Here is a 22,304-nt window from a genome sequence, read left to right on the forward strand (position 1 = left end):
GGGGAACATCTCTCACCAAAAAAAAAAGAGGCACAAAATGGAAGTTCATGGCCAGCTCCGTTTCTTATATGGCGCTTGGCTGCCCTCTTTTGGCAGCTTTTGTTTAATGCAGAGCGGCGCAGGATCGGATATATCGATGGTCCGGTTATATCGATTTTTCCAACTCCCGAGAATATATATATATATATATATATATATATATATATATATATATATATATATATATATATATATATATATATATGCAATTTGTAAAAAAAAATCATAAGCAATGAATGAATGAATGAATTTGATGAATGTGCATATGAACTGGTTGGCTTGGGTACCTCTCATAAGGTTAAGAACCACTGATTTAGACTGCTCATATCATTTCTTTTGTACACAGAATGAGACACATTTCTTACAAGATCTACTATACTACATTAATCCCGTCCTTGAAATTATTTCTGTCAGGAAAATGACACCAGGTTAACATTGAATGTCATGTTGAATAACATTACATCAGGTAACATTATTTCTGGACTTGACAGTGTATGTGGACTCGAGCTGAAACAGATGCATTTTTGCAAATTTTACAATTGATGACATCCCCGGCCTGAACACCTCTGCAATCTTAATTTTCATCTGAGTTGTCATGCCACCTTGCATCAGCTGTTTCAGCGCATACCTCATATTTGCTGGGAAACGCGTTTCAGGTTCCATGATATTGAAACAAGGAGTTCACAAGGAGATCATTTTGTTCTCTTTCACTTAACTTGCAGATCTCAGTGACATTTGTCATTGTCTTTGGGGTTGTTCTTTACCGGATTGCAATTAAGACGGCTTTACATGTGAGCAGCTACCCTGCAGCACGAGGAAATGTCCGAGTCACCGTAAAAACGACAGCTGCCATCATCAACGTCATCATCATCATCATCTTAGATGAAATCTATGGCGCTATAGCACGCTGGCTCACTGTACTTGGTAAGAAATATATTAAGACATGAGTTAGTCTCTCATGTTATTGTGCCTGTCATGAATGATTCTCATCAAAAGAGCCATATTTGATTAATTATAAGATTCAATTACAATTAAGTGCTTTTTTTTTCCACCCAATCTTTTGCAGAGGTTCCAAAGACAGATAAAAGCTTTGAAGAGCGGCTCATCTTCAAGACGTTTGTTTTGAAGTTTGTTAATGCCTTCACACCTATTGTTTATTTGGCTTTTTTTAGGGGGAGGTAAGGAATCACACACATTGTTTACATTGCAGCACTTATTAATTTCCACAAATCACATCCTTTATAATATATTTTATATAAATATATATTTGTATCTATCTATCTATCTATCTATCTATCTATCTATCTATCTATCTATCTATCTATCTATCTATCTATCTATCTATCTATCATCCAGCCATATATATATATATATATATATATATATATATATATATATATATATATATATATATATATATCCAAATTGAACCTCACCCCACCAGACCGGTTTAATGAAGGATTTTGTTGTTTTCTAATAATCACTTCTTTTACCCCCCTTTCAAACCATCTATGTTCTTTCGCTAAGATTTTAACCTCATTGTCGTCATATGAGTGGTTGCTAGCTTAAAATAATTATATACTATTTACAAAAAAAAGTAGTCCAGACTTTTTAAATGCTATAGTATAGCCTACTTGTTCAAAAATGATCCTATACTGTTCAAACTAAAACAGATTTCTGCTGTTGCTGCAAGGGGTGACCCAAGCAGTTATTCGGTTGAATGGGCAAGTGTACTTTGCATACAGAGCCATGTCGCTTCCACAATTCTTCTTTTTTGAGCTTTCAAAATAAAATTCACCACTTAAATTCCATCTTATTTTTCCTTTATATAGACCTTTGATTGATGATTTTTGAAGTTGTGAAGAATGCAGAACACTACCTGTAATAATTTCAGAAGAGGGCAAATAACTTTCACTGTGAGCGTTGTGATATCACGAGAAGCTGTGTCCTGGAGGGCAAATACGTCTTGGCTTGATTGGAAAACAGGGCTCTTAAGGCAGAGAGCCTCTGAGTGTGGAGCTTGGGGAAAGACAAGCTCGATTGCTGTGCTCTGTGGAGAAGTTGATTGCTGCGTGGAACCCATTGCCAGTTGGGACCACACGACTGGACACTGGATTTGAACCTAGCTAAGGTGGCTAGGCTACATGACGAGGACGTCAAGAGGGGTGAGGCCTAGAGACTCTTGTAAAGAACTCCGTCTTCAGTTTTACCTCAGAAGAGACTTTATTTGGATTTAAGTAGCAGAAGAGACTTTATTTGGATTTAAGTATCAGAAGAGACTTTATTTTGATAAGTATTGGAAGAGACACTATTCAAACCTTTGTTGCTTGTGAATTCCCCCTGGAACCCTTGATTAAAACCTTTTGTTTGTATCCAAACCTGTCGTCCATTGCACTTCTTGTCCCGTCCCGATGAGAGCTAGCCTCTCATGATATCACATATGGTGGAGAATGCGGGCACTGGACAAGCGGTAGTAAGTGCATGGACATTGGTGGTTTGTGTTATGTTTTTTCTAAATTGAAAAATCCTCATTTACAAAAATGGAAGACATTTTGAAAACCCTGCTTGCAAGTCAGGAAGCCCAATATCAGACCAATTTGGCTCTCCTGGAGGAGCAAAGGAGAGCCAATGAACTGAAGGCAGAGGAATTGCTCTTGCAAAAACAAATGGCCGCCAAGAACATGCCCCGGGTGAAGGCGGGGGATTTTTTAGCCAAGATGGGGGGGGCGGATGATGTTGAGGCGTACTTGCATACGTTTGAAGCAACCGCCACTCGAGAAAAGTGGCCCAAGCAGCAGTGGGTGGGATTGCTTGCACCCTTCCTGACAGGGGAATCGCTGAATGCTGTCCTGGACTTGACCGCAGACAGAGCAGAAGACTACGACTATTTAAAAGCTGAAATTCTCAGCAGACATGGGCTCACCAAGTTCGGGATGGCACAGCGCTTCCACACCTGGACTTTCCAGCCAGACCAACCTCCACGGGCACAGATGCACGAATTGGCCCGCATCGCACGGAAGTGGCTGGAACCGGAAAGGAGCACGGCAGCTGAGGTGGTCGAGGCCATTGTCGTGGATCGCTACTTACGAGCCCTGCCCTATGAGGCAAAAAGGATAATCAGTCAGCAGTCGCTGAGTACTGCGGGTCAAACAGTGGCAGCGGTGGAGCAGTACCAGGCCACAGCGGAGATGCTGCGAACGACCAAGAGGGAAACCGGCAACACACCCCCATCCCGGACTGAAATGGCCCGCCCAAAGTTGCCCAAGCCTGCCAAGCCATTGCTCCAGGTAGTGTCAGAAGTCCACCCAGGCTGTGGCGGACGCCCAGTGGCACCGAAACCTGACGATGCTACAGATGCGGAGAGACGGGACACATCTCATGGCAGTGTGGAAAACCAGCGGAAGAGTCCATGCCGACCGCTGACTCTTCCAGTGCCCACCCTGCTCACTATGCCTCCCTCCAGGGGGTTAGTGAAAGCTCACTAACAAGGCCCCCCACCTGTCCGGTGACAGTGAATCAACAGGATGTTGAAGCCCTGCTGGACTCCGGAAGCCTGGTCACCTTGGTGCGCCAAACGCTGGTCGATCCAACCAGGTTATCTCCAGAGAAAATCCTTCCAGTCTTCTGCGTCCACGGAGACACCAGAGAGTACCACACTACTGAACTCACCATGACCACAACCAAGGGAATCATCCGCACGGTAGCTGGTGTGGTTGACTCTCTCCCTGTCCCACTCCTGATTGGACGCGACTGCCCGGCCTTTCACCCACTGTGGAGAGAAACCCAGGAAAGACTGGCCCGACTACCTCGGAAGGGAAGAGGTAAGACGCGTACAGTGAATCCTCAAGCCTACCCCTCTAATTCACTCTCCCCAGCCTGTGCCCTCCTAGGGACAGCAAATGCACCACCGGAGACGGAGTCTGGCCCAGAGACCGCCGAGGAAACTCCAGCGCCAGAAAACCTCCCGGCTTCCAGTGGTGATGAGAACCGAGGGATCCAGAAGCTGCTTCCTCTAACAGGCCGGTATGGTACAGCCCAGTTACAGGATCCTACCCTTGCCAACGCCATGAAGAATGTGCAGGTTTTAGAGGGTGTAGTACTGGGGGAAAGGACAAGCCCCACATACCCCCATTTTGCGGTTGATCGGGGGCTATTATACCAGGTTACGAAACAAAATGATGAAGTACGTGAGCTACTTCTTGTACCACAACCACACCGAGCTACAGTACTGGACTTGACACACACACACCTGCTAGGGGGACACCTAGGGGTGGAAAAGACAAAAGAGAGAATCTTGCAATGGTTCTTCTGGCCAGGGGTGCACAAGGATGTGGAGAACTATTGTCGTTCTTGCCCCGAGTGCCAACAGGTGGCGCCCAAGCCCACATACAGAAACCCGCTAATTCCCTTACCCATCATTGAGACCCCTTTTCAGAGGCTTGGGCTGGACTTAGTCGGACCTCTACCAAAAAGTGCTAGGGGACACCAGTATATTTTAGTAATGATGGATTATGCCACCCGGTTCCCAGAAGCTGTCCCCCTCAGAAAGGCTACCACAAAGCAGATCGCAAAGGAACTGTTTGCTCTCGCCAGCCGGGTAGGGATCCCAAAAGAGATACTGACCGACCAGGGAAGCCCCTTTATGTCCAAGGTCATGAAGGACCTGTGTGCCCTGCTCAAGGTCAAGCAGCTGAGAACCTCCATCTACCACCCACAGACAGATGGATTGGTAGAGCGATTCAACAAAACACTCAAGGCCATGATGAGGAAAGTTATCAAAGCCGAAACTGGGATCAACTACTCCCATACTTGCTGTTTGCCGTGAGGGAGGTACCACAGTCTTCTACCGGTTTCTCACCCTTTGAGTTGTTGTACTCTTACAGGCCCCGGGGACTGCTGGACATCGCCAAAGAGGCTTGGGAAGAGCAGCCGTGCCGACAACGTACCCTCATCGAGCATGTGGGGGACATGCGGGAAAGGATGAAGGCCATTTATCCCATAGTGCGAGAACACATGGAAGCGGCCCAACGACAGCAGCAAGCCTCCTACAATAGACCTGCCCAGCTTTGAGAGTTTAAGCCAGGGGACCGAGTGCTGGTCTTGGTACCAACCGTGGAGTGCAAGTTCCTGGCATGGGCCCTTTGAGGTCATCGAACGCGTGGGGGAGGTAAACTACAAAGTGAGGCAACCTGGTAAGAGGAAACCTGAGCAGATTTATCACGTTAACCTCCTAAAGAAATGGCATGCCAGAGAGGCGCTGTTTAGTTGCCTACCCCCCAGCGAGGCGAAGGAACCGGCCAGAGAAGACGTCCAGACGGGTCCAAATTTGTCCCCACACCAACGCCAGTTGACCCTCGAACTGGTTGAGCGTAACCAAGACGTCTTCTCCTCCATACCTGGACACACGGACGTGGTGCAACACGAGATACGCACCACACCTGGAAAAACGGTCCACCAACATCCATACCGGGTGCCGGAGGCCCGTAAGGCAGCTTTTCAGGAGGAGATACGGAAGATGCTGGAACTTGGAGTAATTGAGGACTCCCAAAGTGCCTGGGCAAGTCCGATCGTGTTGGTTCCCAAGCCAGACGGGTCAATACGATTCTGCAATGACTATCAGAAGTTGAATGAGGTGTCTGAATTTGATGCGTACCCGATGCCTCGTGTTGATGATCTTATTGACTCCCTGGGACAGGCACGCTTCATCACCACTCTCGACCTCACAAAGGGTTATTGGCAGGTGCCCCTGACCCCGGCATCAAAGGAGAAGACAGCCTTCGCCACACCTGAGGGGCTCTACCAATACACCAGGCTCCCGTTTGGTCTCCATGGAGCACACGCCACGTTTCAGCGCCTAATGGACCGGATTCTCACCCCCCACAAGAGGTACGCAGCAGCATACTTAGATGATGTCGTCATACAGAGTCCCGACTGGGAGAGTCACTTATCCCGAGTGCAAGCTGTGATTGACTCCCTCAGAAAAGCAGGTCTCACAGCAAACCCGAAAAAGTGCAGGTTGGCATTTGGCGAGACCAAGTACCTGGGCTACACTATAGGACGGGGGCTGGTGAAGCCTCAAGAAGCAAAACTACGGGCTATACAAGATTGGCCCCAACCCCTTACCAAGAAGCAGGTGAGGTCGTTCTTAGGCATGGCTGGCTACTATAGACGCTTTATCGCTGACTTTGCTACTATAGCAGCCCCCATGACAGAATTGACGACCAAAAAACACTCCCGATTGGTGAAATGGAGCCCAGAGGCCGAAATAGCCTTCGCCAATCTAAAACAGGCGCTATGTTCCAGTCCGATCCTGGTGGCACCAGACTTCAGCAAGGACTTCATGGTGCAAGCGGATGCATCGGAAGTTGGTTTGGGGGCTGTACTCTCGCAAGTACATGGAGGAGAGGAACATCCCATCCTGTACCTTAGCAGGAAGCTGTTGCCCAGGGAAAAGAATTATTCCACCGTGGAGAAGGAGTGCCTTGCCATCACATGGGCGCTGGAGTCATTGCGCTTCTATCTCCTGGGAAGACGTTTCACAGTGGTCTCTGATCATGCTCCTCTCCAATGGATGGCCAGGAACAAGGAGACCAACAGCCGAGTAACCAGGTGGTTCTTGAGCCTGCAGGCCTTTAACTTCTCTGTTGTCCACAGGGCTGGCAAGCGCCAAGGCAATGCGGATGCCCTCTCCCGAAGGGAGGCCTTCCTGGCCTGTTTCGCATCCTTCACCCCGCCGAGGACGTCGGTCTCAAGGGGGGGGATGTGTGATGTCACGAGAGGCTGTGTCCTGGAGGGCAAATACATCCCCCTAAGATGGCTCCACCCAAAGAGAGTCTTGGCCCCACCTGGTGGAAGGCAGCAATTAAACCCACACACCTGCAGCTGATCAGGGCTTGATTGGAAAGCAGGGCTCTTAAGGCAGAGAGCCTCTGAGTGTGGAGCTTGGGGAAAGACAAGCTCGATTGCTGTGCTCTGTGGAGAAGTTGATTGCTGTGTGGAACCCATTGCCAGTTGGGACCACACGACTGGACACTGGATTTGAACCTAGCTAAGGTGGCTAGGCTACATGACGAGGACGTCAAGAGGGGTGAGGCCTAGAGACTCTTGTAAAGAACTCCGTCTTCAGTTTTACCTCAGAAGAGACTTTATTTGGATTTAAGTAGCAGAAGAGATTTTATTTGGATTTACGTAGCAGAAGAGACTTTATTTGGATTTAAGTATCAGGAGAGACTTTATTTTTGATAAGTATTGGAAGAGACACTATTCAAACCTTTGTTGCTTGTGAATTCCCCCTGGAACCCTTGATTAAAACCTTTTGTTTGTATCCAAACCTGTCGTCCATTGCACTTCTTGTCCCGTCCCGATGAGAGCTAGCCTCTCATGATATCACAGCGTGTGGATGTGTGTATGTGTGCTGGTGTGTGTGTGTGTGCGAATACACGTGTTTGTAAAAAAAACATTTGTTCTTTCCACAGGCTTGTTGGACACCCAGGAAACTACCTGTATGTTGTAGGATCATACAGAATGGAAGAGGTAACCATGGTCTTCTTTGTTTAAATTGTACTTCGGGTGGCCAGTGGTCAAGTCGTTAGCACGAGTGATGGTAAAATGAGGCATCATAAAGCAAGGTCGGCACAGTTGGGCACATCACGAGTTAGTACGCCGGCTTTACAGTGCAAAGGTCGCGAGTTCAAGTCCCGCTCCGGTCTCCCTGTGTGGAGTTTGATGTTCTTCCCGTGCCCGCATGTTTTTTCTTCGGTTTCCTCCCACATTCCAACATGCATGGCAGGCGAATTTAACACTTTTAATTGTTCCTAGGTGTGAGAGTGCATGGTTGTGTGCCCTGTGATTGGCTGGCAACAATTTCAGGGTGTCCCCCGCCTAGTGCCCGAAGATGGCTGGGATGGGCTCCAGCACCCCCATGACCCTAGTGAGGATTAAGTCAATAGTCAAAGTCAGCTTTATTGTCAAATATGCTAATATGCATGACATACAGATGAAATTACTGTCCTCTCGGACCCAGCATGCAAGGCACTATGTTTGTTAATGCAATGACTTTAACAAACAAACATAAACAAACATAAACATAGACGTAAACATGAAAATGCCAATTTGCCGGGAGAGGGGAGCCGATGCGTGTTCACGAGCCGCCATCTTGGGAAAAACAAAAATAACAAATATGACAACACAAAGACACAGAGTCATTCATTCTTCAGGACTTGCTGTACCGTCTTTGTGATGACATGGAGCAGTTCTAGATGAAAGAGGAGAGGATCAAAGCATCCATGTAAGCAGTGGATCAGGGACGTCATGGTGGAATTTGTACGTCTACTACAAGCTAATTGTTGAAAGCAAAAACAAAGCTGTAGCATCCATTGACGAAAAGACATTGTCTCACTTCATGTTTACTTCATAGATTGTAATCGAAGATGCAAGCAACAAACACGGCCATTATCTGAGATGTTAAATTGTGAAAGGAAATTCTGAAAATATACAAAGTGAAACGACAAAAGTCTAAATATGCAAAATTTAAATCAGATGAGATTAACAAGGAAACCAAAATATTTGGAAAAAGGAATTTAGAATTACGAGCCTCTGTGAACGTGAACAGGACATCTAGAAAATATCTCCTGATCATAACAACAAGCAAGGTTAATAGTCATTTTAACAATCCTTAAATACTTAAACTCAGACTTTATTGGGATCTAGGCACAGGTGCAGCACAGAAGAGGCACAGCCTCCACTTTTTGCAAATTTCCCCATTGTGGTACGAATAAAGGTTTTCTGATTCTGATAGTGACGGCAGCTGGTGCACAAAAACAAAACCAAGACCCAGCCAAAATATGACGGATTCAATTAAAAATGATACTTTGAATTAATATTTGGCTCCACACACCTGTAGCATTTGAATAGCAACTTCAGTGTCTTCATGTCCTATTTTTCCAGTGTGCCCATGCAGGCTGCCTTATGGAACTATGCATCCAGTTATGTATCACCATGCTTGGGAAGCAATTCATCCAAAACAATCTGTTTGAGATTGGCATACCGTAAGTTACATTTTTTTCCTTTGTTTGGATTTATTTTAAAACTGGTCTCATGGGCAATCACATGGCAACCAAAGTGCTTCTCTATCCTCTTTTTAAACAAAATTTAGAACATTCAGAACAGTGGTTCTTAACCTGAGATCATTGAACCCAAGGGTGAATCGGTCTCAGGGGTTCGACAGAGCCTCTGTCATAGAGGTTAAGACACACCCGACTATATATATATATATATATATATATATATATGTATATGTGTGTGTGTGTGGATGTAGCGGTCCCGAGTGGTGGAAACATCAGAAAGAAGGAACATGAGAAAATCGAGAAATACCAAGGGCTCAGAGAGGAGCTGGAGAGAGCCTGGAAGGTAAAGGTGACAGTCGTGCCTGTGGTGGTCGGAGCACTCGGGGCAGTGACCCCCAAACTAGACGAGAGGTTGCAACAGATCCCGGGAACAACATCGGATATCTCGGTCCAGAAAAGCGCAGTGCTGGGAACAGCACGGATACTGCGCAGAACCCTCAAGCTTCCTGGCCTCTGGTGGGTGAGACGAGGATATATATATATATCTTCTTTTCTTTTCGGCTTTTCCCTCAGGGGACGCCACAGCGAATCAATGCCCTCCATCTATCCCGGTTGTGTGCATCCTCTTCTCTCACACCAGCTACCTTTATGTCCTCTTTGACCACATCCATAAACATCCTCTTCGGTCTTCCTCTCGGTCTTCTGCCTGGCAGTTCAAGGCTCAGCATCCTTCTCCCGATATAGTCACTCTCTCTCCTCTGGACATGTCTGGCCTCTCTGACTTTGTCTCCAAAGCCTCTACTATGAGTTGTCCCTCTAATGTACTCATTCCTGATCCTATCCAACCTGGTCACTCCCAAAGAAAACCTTACCATCTTCAGCTCTGTTTCCTGTCTTTTCTTCCGTGGCACTGTCTCCAGTCCAAACATCATGGCTGATCTCACCACGGTTGTATACACTTTTTCTTTCATCCTAGCTGAAACCCTTCTATCACACATCACCGGCAGACGTCCCCGGTTCGCGTCCCACCCCGGCCTCCCTGTGTGGAGTTTGGTGGAGGATGTTGTCCCCGGGCCCGTGTGGGTTTACTCCGGGTCCTCCGGTTTCCTCCCACATTACAAAAATATGCATGGCAAGCAGATTGAACACTCTAAATTGTCCCTAGGTGTGAGTGTGAGAGTGACTGTTGTACGTCTTTGTGTTCCCTGCGATGGGCTGGCAACCAATTTAGGGTGTCCCCCGCCTCGTGCCCGAAGACAGCTGGGATAGGCTCCAGCACCCTCGCGACCCTACTGAGGAATAAGCGGAACGGAAAATGGATGGATGGATGGATATATATATATATATATATATCTGCAATTTGTAAAAAAAAAATCATATTTTTATTTTTCACAAATGAAGCAATGAATGAATGAATGAATTTGATGAATGTGCATATGAACTGGTTGGCTTGGGTACCTCTAACAAGGTTGAGAACCACCGATTTAGACTGCTCATATCATTTCTTTTGTACACACAATGAGACACATTTCTTACAAGATCTTCTATACTACGTTAATCCCGTCCTTGAGAAATTATTTCTGTCAGGAAAATGACACCAGGTTAACATTGAATGTCATGTTGAATAGCATTACATCAGGTAACATTATTTCTGGACTAGACATTGTATGTGGACTCGAGATGAAAAAGATACATTTTTGCAAATTTTACAATTGTTGACAGCAATATCTGAACACCTCTGCAAACTTAATTTTCATCTGAGTTGTCATGCCACATAGCAGCAGATGTTTCAGCTCATACCTCATATTTGCTGGGAAATGCGTTTCAGGTTACATGATATTGAAACAAGGAGTTGATGATTTTCTTGAAATGCTTTTGCCATTATATTCACTATTTGCCAATTAAACAACACTATATCTCAGGACATAAACAAGCACAAAATCATATGAACATTTGCGCACAAATCAGACCTGGCAACATGTCAATTAGTTCACCCCGTCAACCTCACATTGCAACGGTCGTGGGTTGAATCCCCACTCTAGCCTCCCTGTTTGGAGTTTGCATGTTCTCTTGCCCTGCGAAGGTTTCCTACAGGTCATTCGGTTTCTTCCAATATTTTCCAAAAACATGTATGGCAGGCTGATTCAACACTGCAAATTGTCCCTAGGTATGAGTGTGCCCTGCAATTGGCTGGCAACCAGTTCAGGTTGTCCCCTGCCTAGTACCCGTAGACAGCTGGGATAGGCTCCAGCACCCCCCACGACCCTACTGATTAATAAGCAGAATGGAAAATGGATGGATGGATGGATGGATGGATGGTTGGATGGATGGATGGATGGATGGATGGATATATATATATATATATATATATATCTGCAATTTGTAAAAAAAATCATATTTGTATTTTTCATAAATGAAGCAATGAATGAATGAATGAATTAGGTATGAGTGTGCCCTGCAATTGGCTGGCAACCAGTTCAGGGTGTCCCCTGCCTAGTACCCATAGACAGCTGGGATAGGCTCCAGCATACCCTGTGGCCCTCGTGAGGTTTTGAAGATGAATGAATGAATATTCATCATCACCATCATCAAAATAATTCCCCTCACTATTTCGCACTGTCGGTGCATCGCGTTTTTCCCAAAGTAACGTACTGTATTCAGAAATTATGCCGAATGACTCAGAGATTCTGCGCATGGCTGTAACTTGATTGGTTCCCAGAACAATTACAGCTTGGATCCACCCGTGATGCACAGCCATGTTAATTGGCTGTGCATCTTCTCAGCCCCGCCCAACAACCTTGCCTTCTGTCTTATCCCCTGGGTTGCACTTTGAACAGTGTCTAATCATGTGTTTGCCGAGGTCAGTGTTTTTGGCTATGCGTGTGTGAGTGTGCGTGTGTGTGTGTGTGTGTGTGTGTGTGTGTGTGTGTGTGTGTGTGTGTGTGTGTGTGTGTGTGTGTGTGTGTGTGTGTGTGTGTGTGTGTGTGTGTGTGTGCACGCGGGTGTAAGCGCTGTGCACGCGGGTGTAAGCGCGCAGGGTCAAACCCTACTTCGCAGATTTTCTTCTCTCGCGAATTGTCTCAGTCCCCATTAACCCCGATTGGTGAGGAATTTGTATTTTGTATTGTGAGGAATAACCAGTTCAAAAGATGAAGATGTTTTTAAACTGGCATCAGTGGCGCCCCCTACAAATTTTCCACAAAGAGGCCCCGACTGCATAAATTATTTTACCAAGATCTGGGAAAAGTTAAGAAGGAAATGCGATTGTCCAAAATCAAAGAAAATATTATTTGCAGCCAGATATGAAGGCATTTTTCTATCCAATTTGGTCCCATTTTGGACTTTTATGCTGGTCAATTTTTAAAAAACACTTCCCAGAAATTGTATTCATTTGTCTTGATGTTTCAAAAGTAAAAAGCTAAGATTTTTATTGAATGCTGTTGCTGTGGTGATACGCTGTTTCCCAGCTCCAGAAATATGACACTGATTTGATGATCTTCGCATGCTTAAAAATGTATGAAAATGTGAACACATCAGGCATGACAGAATAATCAATATTTTAGTTAGAGTTAATTTGTCTTTTCCTTTCTCCTCTGGACATGTCCAAACCATCTCAGTCTGGCTTCTCTGAATTTCTCTCCAAAGCCTCTAATATGAGTTGTCCCTTTGATATATTCATTCCTGATCCGATCCAACCTGGTCACTCCCAAAGAAAACCTTAACATCTTCATCTCTGCTACCTCCATTTCTGCTTCCTATCTTTTTTTCCGGGGCACTGTCTCCAGTCCAAACATCATGGCTGGTCTCACCACCGTGTTATACACCTTACCTTTTATCCTAGCTGAAACCCTTCTAACACATATCGCACCTGACATTTTTCTCCTGCCGTTCCAGCCTGCCTGGACACGCTTCTTCACCTCTTTTCCACACTCTCCATTGCTCTGGACAGGTGAACCCAAGTACTTAAAATCTTCCACCTTCTTTATCTCTTCTCCCTGTGGCATCACTACTTGTGAAGTCGCATGGTTTTCGTCTTGTGGTGAACATAAGTAATAATAATAATAATAATAATAATAATAATAATAATAATACATTTAATTTACAAGCGCCTTTCTGAACACTCAAGGACACTTTACAACAAAGACAACACACAAAACAGTAAAATCATGCATAAAACAATAAATAATAAAACAGCATAATAAATTAGACCATGTAAGCAAGTTTAAACAGGTGGGTTTTCAGGTGAGATTTGAAAGTAGGAAGGGAGTCAATGTTGCGGATGTTGGGTGGAAGTGAGTTCCAGAGTTTAGGAGCGGAGCGGCTGAAAGCTCTGCACCCCATCGTTGTGAGACGGGCAGAGGGCGTGTAGAGGTGGAGGGAGGAAGAGGATCTGAGGGCCCGAGTAGGAACGGAGATTTGAATTAGGTCAGACAGATAGGGGGGGGGGGGGGCAAGGTTATGGATGGCTTTAAATGTAAACAGAAGTATCTTGAATTCAATACGGAGTTTAACAGGGAGCCAGTGGAGCTGTTGGAGGACAGGAGTGATGTGGTGAAATGAGGGGGTTTTTGTGATGATCCGGGCTGAGGAATTTTGGACTAGTTGGAGTTTATGGAGACATTTTTGATTGACCCAGAAAATAAGTGAATTACAATAATCGATACGGGAGGTGACGTGACTGTGGACGAGGAGAGCAGTGGTGTGAGGGGTGAGAGAGGGACGGAGACGATTGATATTGCGGAGGTGAAAATATGCAGACCCGGTTATGTTATTTATGTGGGAGTGAAAAGATAGTGTGCTATCAAGGATGACACCCAGGCTCTTAACCTGAAGGGCGGGGGACACGGTAGAATTGTCAATGGTGAGAGAGAAACTGTTTGCTTTGTGAAGGGTGGATTTTGTACCGACAAGGAGAAGTTCAGTTTTTTCGCTGTTTAGTTTGAGAAAGTTATGAGAAAACCAGGATTTGATTTCTGAGAGGCAAAGTGTAAGGGATGCAGGTGGAAGAGAGGCGTCGGGTTTACTGGAGAGGTAGAGCTGGGTGTCATCCGGGAAGCAGTGAAAATGAATTCCAAATTTGCGGAAGATATCACCAAGGGGAAGAAGGTATATAATAAAGAGAAGGGGCCCCAGGACAGAACCTTGGGGCACACCAGAAGACACAGGGGAGGACCGTGAAGTGAATGAGGTAATTTGGATAAACTGTGAGCGGCCAGTGAGGTAGGAGTGAAACCAACTAAGTGGGGTGTGTGTCACGCCTAGAGTGGAGAGTCGGTTGAGCAGGATGGGGTGAGAAATGGTGTCAAAGGCCGCAGATAGATCAAGAAAGATGAGAATAGAGAGGGAGCCGGTATCTGCTGCTATGAGAAGGTCGTTCGTGATTTTTATGAGGGCTTATTCAGTGCTGTGGCGGGGACGGAAACCAGACTGGAATTGTTCGTAGAGGTTATTGTGAGTGAGGTGAGAGTGGAGTTGACAGGCGACGTTTTTTTCGAGAATTTTAGCGATAAATGGAAGATGCGAAATTGGACGTAGGTTATTGAAATCATTGGGATCTGAACCAAGTTTTTTCAGGATTGGTGTTACAGCTGCGGTTTTAAGAGGGGCAGGAACAATTCCAGTGGACAGTGAGGAGTGAATAATAGCTGTAATAAAAGGGAGGAGAGCGGGTAGACAAGATTTGATGAGGACAGTAGGGAGGGGGTCAAGTTGACAGGTGGAATTCTTGGACTTGGTGATGAGGTCAGAAAGTAAGGATGGATGAGGGAGTTCAAAAGACGACAGCAGTTGATAGGGAGTAGGAAGGTTGGGGGAGGGGGGGATACAGAGGAGCCGAGGTGCTGGTGGATCTTGTTGATCTTTTCAGTGAAAAACAGAAGTAGTGTGTTGCAGGTGTCTGAGGAGTGAAAGTGTGAGGGGAGAGAGATAGGGGGTTGAATGATTTTGTTGTATAGGGAAAACAGAGTCCGTGGATTCCCACTGTTAGCATCAATCAGTCCAGAATAGTATTCTGATTTTGCGCGTGTGATAGAGTCCTTGTAGTGGGTGAGGTGAGCTGTGTACATGTCCTGGTGGGTGGTGAGGCCGGTCTTTCTGTAAAGTCTTTCCAGCTGCCGAGTTTTCGTCTTGGTGGAGCGGAGTTGGGCGGTGAACCAAGGGGCGGATCGAGTGAATTGGACTGACCGGGATTTAACAGGACCAAGGGTGTTGAGCATGTGTGCAAGGTCCGTGTTGTATTGGGAAACAAGTTCATCAGGGGGGGAGTTGTAGTCCGGATTGAGGTTGGCAGCCATTGCAGTGAGGGTGAGTCTTGTCCAAGTAGTTCTCAAGATGCAAAACATTGTACATAACAAAACAGAATGAACAACGTGTGATCGTATAGTGGTTATTTACAGAAAAAGAGAATAAAACACAAGTTCACTGTTATTTACATGATGTCCCTGAATGCGTCACATGCGAGCTGGATAATGGCGGCACAGTTCGACACGCCACTAACACTCACGGCCAAATGAAACACGACACAAGAAATGAAATATTGTACAATAAAAACGAAATGAAACAATCATTACCTGCAACACAGTATGGCAGAAGGGATGGGTGAAGTCGCATGAGTTGCGTCTTGTGAGTAACTGCGCAACAGAAAAGCACTATGAAGCACAAGTGCTTCATAGTTCCACTCGACAAATCTTGAATTAAATAATGACACAAAAAGTAATCTGGACTCGAAAGGAATCAGGGAACTAATTAGATACACTAGACAGTACAAAAGGGGAAACGAAATCAGATATTGTCATGAAAATGCGAGTTAATCCAGACCATCAAAGAAATGCGACTTACCACAAGTCTTGTGGACACATTAAAAATTAGAGGGAACATTGTTGCAGTCCCTGTCATATACCTTCTCGAGATCTACAAAGACACAATGCAATTCCTTCTGGCCTTCCTGTACTTCTCTATCAGCATTCTTAAAGCAAACACTGCATCTGTCGTACTCTTTTATTGGCATGAAGCCATACTGCTGCTCACAAATATCCACTTCTGCTCTTAGTCTAGCTTCAACTACTCTTTCCCATAGTTTCATTGTATGGCTCATCAACTTTATTCCTCTGTAGTTAGTACAACTCTGCACAACTCCCTTGTTCTTAAAATTGGGCACCTGTACACTTAATCTCCATTCTTCAGGCATCTGCTCACCATCGAAGATCTTGTTGAACAACCCAGTCAGGAACACCACTGCCTCATCTCCTGGACACTTCCATACCTCCATTGATAAAGCATCAGGCCCGAGTGCCTTTGCCCCCTTCATCCTCTTCAGCACCCTCCTCACTTAAACCTTGCTAATATTTGCTATGTCTTGGTGCACAACACTCACATCCCTACTCTTTTTTTCCTTCTCATTTTCCTCATTCATCAATTCTTCAAAGTACTCTTTCCATCTTGCCATCACACTACTGGCACCTGTGATTACGTTGCCATCTCTATCCTTAATTACCCTAACATGCTGCAGGTCCTTACCATCTTTGTCTCACTAAGATGGCGCCCCCCTGTGTGGCTGCCTCTGTAGCAGCTCTTTCTGATTCTGATTCTGTCTCGCCAGCCTGTAAAGATCAGTTTGGCTTCCTTGCTGTCCAGCCCAGCATACAAGTCATCAGAGGCCGCTTGTTTGGCCTTTGCCACCTTTACTTTAACCGTGCGCTGCATCTCCTTGTACTGCTGTCTACTGTCGTCCGCCCTCTGTGTCCCACTTCTTCTTTGCTAACCTATTTCTCTGTATACACTCCTGCACCTCTCCATTCCACCACCAAGTCTCCTTATCTACCTTCCTTCCACTCGATACAGCAAGTATTTTCCGACCTGTCTCTCTGATTACATTCGCTGTAGTTTGCCAGTCATCTGTAAGGACCGCTTGCCCACCCAGTGCTTGTCTTACCTCCTTCCTAAATGTCATGCAACACTCTTCCTTTTTCAACTTCCACCATTTTGTCCTCACTTCTGTCATGATCTGGTTGGCGACCAACGGGGGGCGCTGTCGGCCCTGCCTGCACCAGCACAGGTGCTGGTCGTCCTGATCGGATTGGCCACCAACGGTTAGCGACGTCAGCCCCGCCTGCAGCCTCGCAGGTGCTGCTCGTTTAATCACTGACACTTAAAAGGACACCCGGCACGACCATCCGGTGTCGGTTCATTGTTTGCTGCTGGTTTGCTGCATGTGTGTTGCATGCTGTGCATGTGTTTGTTTAACCTTGGCGGACTTTTACTTTTGGTCTTCTTTTGCTACTTTGTATTTTTTTCCATTCAGACGATTTTGATGTTTTACATTTTGTTCCTGCTGACTTTAATTTAATACAATTTGTCAAACAACCTCCTGCTCCCTCCTGCCTTTTTTGGGATCCGCACCCGCCATCACCAATTCGCAAACCGTGACAGAATGAACCGACCAACCATCGGATCCCGCAGGTACATCGGAGCCGTCTCATTTCCACCCTGTGCCTGGCAATGCTACGTCCACGTTAGCCCGAGCCTCGTCGAGTTTGAATTGCGTCACTCGACGAGCCGTAACGTCCACGTAAACGTCCGGCCGAGACCTCCTTCCAGGTGGCCGTCCAGGGTGACACTGGGTGACTGGCAGTGCACGCCCACGTCCAGCCACGCTGTCGTCGTGCATGACGAATTGAGTCTCATCCACGACGAGCCGTGCAACGTCCGCGTCAACGTCAGTCCGAGACCCCACTCACCGCTGTATCCCGGAGCGGCTCTGGACTGGTCTCGTTCCCCCGGTGCCGGGCAGTTCACGCCCACGTCGGCGTCCGGCCGAGACCTGGTCCCATACGGCCGTACGGGGTGCCATTCTGCGCCTGGCAGTTCGACGTCCACGTAGAGCCATGCGCCGTCGCGTGAACGTGCGAGAAGGATCGCACTCACGCCCACGACGATCCGTGTCGCGTCTTCGTCCACCCCAGGCCGAGTCCCGTTCCCATCAGGCCGCCGCCCGTCGTATGCTGGAGAGGCAGCGGTTGCCCTCTCCACTGACCGTTCCCTGGCGAGTGGACCTTTTGGGAGACTGTTGGGACTTCTGGAAGCAGCCCCTTGAAGGGGGGGTACTGTCATGATCTGGTTGGCGACCAACGGGGGGCGCTGTCGGCCCCGCCTGCACCTGCACAGGTGCTGGTCGTCCCGATCAGATTGGCGACCAACGGGTAGTGACGTCAGCCCTGCCTGCAGCCTCGCAGGTGCTGGTCGTTATAATCACTGTCACTTAAAAGGACACCCGGCACGACCATCCGGTCTCGGTTCATTGTTTGCTGTTTGTTTAACCTTGGCGGACTTTTACTTTTGGTCTTCTTTTGCTACTTTGTATTTTTTCCATTCAGATGATTTTGATGTTTTACATTTTGTTCCTGCTTACTTTATTTTAATACAATTTGTCAATCAACCTCCTGCTCCCTCCTGCCTGCTTTTTGGGATCCGCACTCGCCATCACCACCTCGCAAACCGTGACAAATTCTGCCTTGGGTTTCTTCATCTTCCTCACTACCAGCGTCATCCTACACACCACCAACCTATGCTGTCTGGCTACACTTTCACCAACCACTACTTTAATATTTTATGAGTTAATTGTGTGGTTTAAAATAAATGACTTAGTTGCGCCACAGATGTATTAATTTTTTAAACAAAGCAACTCCGGTTGGACGATTAAAAAGATCTACCAGAGTTTGGAGGGATATGCAAAAAAAATAAACAAAAACATCTGAGGACCCCGATTCCTGTCTGAAAAGGCAGGCCGTTTTTTCCCTTTCATATTTTGCCTCAAATATATTCTGTTAAATAGCTTTTATTGTATTTTTAATACCAATTTCAATGTACCAGTGTCTCCACTTGGTCTTACCTCAACATTGCTGTGGGTCACCACAGCGAATCAGTGTCCTTACTTAGTTGCGCCACAGATTTTTTTTTTTTTAACAAAGCAACTCCTATTGTACGATTTACAAAGATCTGCCAGAGTTTGCAGGGATATGCAAAAAAAAATAAATAAACAAAAACATCTGAGGTGCCCTCGATAAGAAGGTTTCTTCAGCCGTCATCTGTACAAATTTGAAGGTTTCGGACGTTTCGCCTCCTATCCAAGAGGCTTCGTCAGCGAACTAAAGTCTGACTGGTCGTATCGGCCCTATTTATATATCCCTAATGTCCAGACATGGCGGCGCCGGACACAGCTATGATAGGTCCCTACTCTCAGGTTGGGGGGAGCAGAGGACCACTCCCTGTGGCCCCACTGATTGTTCCTACATTCCTGAGTAACGACTGGCCTATTTGCCCCACTCCCTCCGGTATCACCTCATCAGCATTACGAATGTTGCCTAACCTGTTTTGCCTAAGCAGGCTATTGTATGAAGGATCCAAATTGAACCTCACCTGGACATTAGGGATATATAAATAGGGCCGATACGACCAGTCAGACTTTAGTTCGCTGACGAAGCCTCTTGGATAGGAGGCGAAACGTCGGAAACCTTCAAATTTGTACAGATGACGGCTGAAGAAACCTTCTCATCGATGGACCACTCTGAGAGCTTACACAGACGTATCTGAGGAGCCCGATTCCTGACTTAAAAAGCATATATCTCTTTCATATTTTGCCTCAAATATATTATGTTAAATAGCTTCTATTGTATTTTTAATACCAATTTCAATGTACCAGTGTCTCCACTTGTTATTATCTCAACATTGCTGTGGGTCGCCACAGCGAATCAGCGTCCTCCATCTCGTAGTGGTAGTATTAGTAGTACATGTAGTAGTAGTAGTAGTAGTAGTAGTAGTAGTAGTAGTAGTAGTAGTTGTAATATTGTGGTTTCGCATAATTGTGATTGGTAACCTATGATATGGCAGAAGACAGTGATACTTTCATTACCCTTCATTTTTCTGTAGCAAGCTGAAAAAAATGCTTCAGAAGAAAAAGTCTGAGCTGGACCCAAAGCTACAAGAAGAGCTGATCAAAACTTTGCCACAACACGAGAAGGACCATTTCCTATGTCCATTTGCTGGTCTTAACCCAGAGTACATGGAAATGAGTAAGTTGTTATTTATTTTTAATTCCACTTGGATACCTTTGAACACTTATCTTCTTCTTCTTTTCCTTTCCTTTCCTCAGCGAATCAGGCCTCCATCTTCAGAGGATTGATTTGCTGTTTGTTTTGGCCAAGCTTTTACATCGGATGCCCTTACTGACACAACCCTCTGTATTTATCCGGGCTTGGGACCGGCACAATAAGACACAGGCTTGTGTCCCCTCGTGGCTACAGAACAAGCAATTCGATGAGCTTAATAAAGATGAAGATGCTCGATAAAAAGGCAATGACAGCAAGGATAATAGTCGGCAATAACAAAGGGAGAAAATCAATGCATTTTGGCCTTTGAACACTCATGTATATTAAATGGGGCAAGGGTTGTTTGGAAAACACTTCTTTTCCTTTTGGCTTTTCCCTTCCGGCTTTTTTTTGCCAGTTTACATTTTACTGTTTAACATTTGGATGTTTTCTTGTTGAATTCACCTTGTACAGTCAATATTTTTTGGGCTTTAAAAGAACAGAATCACAAGTTCGACTGTTTCATGTTTCTGTAGTCATCCAGTTTGGCATGGTGACTCTTTTTGTGGCCTCATTTCCTCTGGCGCCACTCTTCGCTCTGCTGAATAACGTCATTGAGATACGTCTGGATGCCAAAAAGTTTGTGATGGAGCTCCGAAGGCCAATTGCAGCCAGAGCCAAAAACATAGGTAGGTGTTCTTCCCGAGACAAAAAACATTGATAAACACTGAAAAACAAACACAAGATAAAGATGAGACCAAATTCACCAAATCGAGTGAAACGATTGTGTATAATTCAAATAAAGCTAAACAATTTTGGCCAATTGCACAACATAAGCATATTCATCACACGATAATAATCAAATATTCTGGCAATACAAAAAAAGTCAGCGATGGTTTTCAATTTTGTAGAACAAAACTGCAAAATACTGAGATCCTATTTTGACACTACGAACAGGCAAAACACAATTGGTGCTATGATGCAGATTACATGTTGTTTGTCGACCGACCGACCGACCTACCTACCTACCTACCTACCTATCAGTGACAAGCTGTGAGGTTCATGGCTGGTGAGGCACTGACGTCATCACAGTCAGATTGACAAACATATGAACTCCACAGAGCAGCTTATTCACCATTTGATTGGCAACATGTTTTGTTTAAAATATCATGTCAGCATTCTTTATATACTGTATACAAACTGTAGCATAGAAAAAAATAACTTAAGTATAGTATAGTATAGTATAGTATAGTATAGTATAGTATAGTATAGTATAGTATAGTGCCACTTAGCAGTTTTTTTTGACAACGATACTAGTGCAGCGTGTTCTACCGGAAACAAATTCCTTGTGTGTTCTACATACTTGGCAATAAAGATGATTCTGATTCTGATTCTGATTAAAAAAACGTTATCGTGTTACCTTTACTTACAAATGAAGTCCAAGTCTCTCTGTCTCAATGGAGATCACTGCCAGTGAAGAAAGTCGTCCTTGATCGGTCCTGTTCCGACTGTATGTTTTCAGTCTTTTGTGCTGAGAATGAGCGTTCCACTGTTGCTGTAGTAGCTGGAACAGTGAGCATGAGCTGGAGCAACTTTGTCGCTTCAGGAATAGTTTCAATGAGATCCTTCTTGGCCAAAAAGCTGAGAAGCTGTCCAGGAGATTTACATTCATCCCTCACCGTTTGTGAGCTATTCAGTCCGGGGTTGGTCTTCCTTTAATTATTATCTCCCGCTTCGATTGAAAGTCCAGTTTAGAAAATTATTTCAATTTCAATTTAGATATGTAATCCACCATTCTGAAAATAAGGCCAAGCACCACAAAAAAATGACTGGATGGTTGCATTTAACTAACTGTTTACTGTAGCTTGCTGTCACTAATTCTATTATTACTGCAACCGAGGAGTCGCAAGAAGAATCTCTAATCACCAGCGCCCCCTGTCATGAGGCAGGAGAACTGTGTGCCTCACCTATGCACACAGTTTTGATAAAAATAAAATAAACACTGTAGTACAGTGTTTATAATGTACTGACTTTACATTATATACACCAGCTAAACTGTAGAAATTTAGTTCATATACTAAAAGCTTTTGAACACTTTAATAGCGATATGCAGAGGGAC

General features: G+C 45.4%; 1 protein-coding gene across 3 annotated transcripts in view; it reads left to right on the forward strand.

Annotated features, from left to right (window-relative positions):
• The window catches only part of ano1a (anoctamin 1, calcium activated chloride channel a), a 112,786-nt gene that overhangs the window by 79,611 nt on the left and 10,871 nt on the right, over positions 1–22,304 (forward strand). For all 3 annotated transcript variants that reach the window (XM_088991779.1, XM_088991780.1, XM_088991781.1), the window contains 6 exons: positions 762–963; positions 1,106–1,217; positions 7,515–7,572; positions 8,986–9,086; positions 20,028–20,170; positions 20,722–20,874. In XM_088991779.1, the coding sequence (XP_088847905.1) occupies positions 762–963; positions 1,106–1,217; positions 7,515–7,572; positions 8,986–9,086; positions 20,028–20,170; positions 20,722–20,874 (769 nt within the window). The remainder of the gene's footprint in view (positions 1–761; positions 964–1,105; positions 1,218–7,514; positions 7,573–8,985; positions 9,087–20,027; positions 20,171–20,721; positions 20,875–22,304) is intronic.

This window comes from Hippocampus bargibanti, linkage group LG03 (assembly GCF_051943395.1).
Source record: "Hippocampus bargibanti isolate YZ-2025 linkage group LG03, ASM5194339v1, whole genome shotgun sequence".
Lineage (NCBI taxonomy): Eukaryota > Metazoa > Chordata > Actinopteri > Syngnathiformes > Syngnathidae > Hippocampus > Hippocampus bargibanti.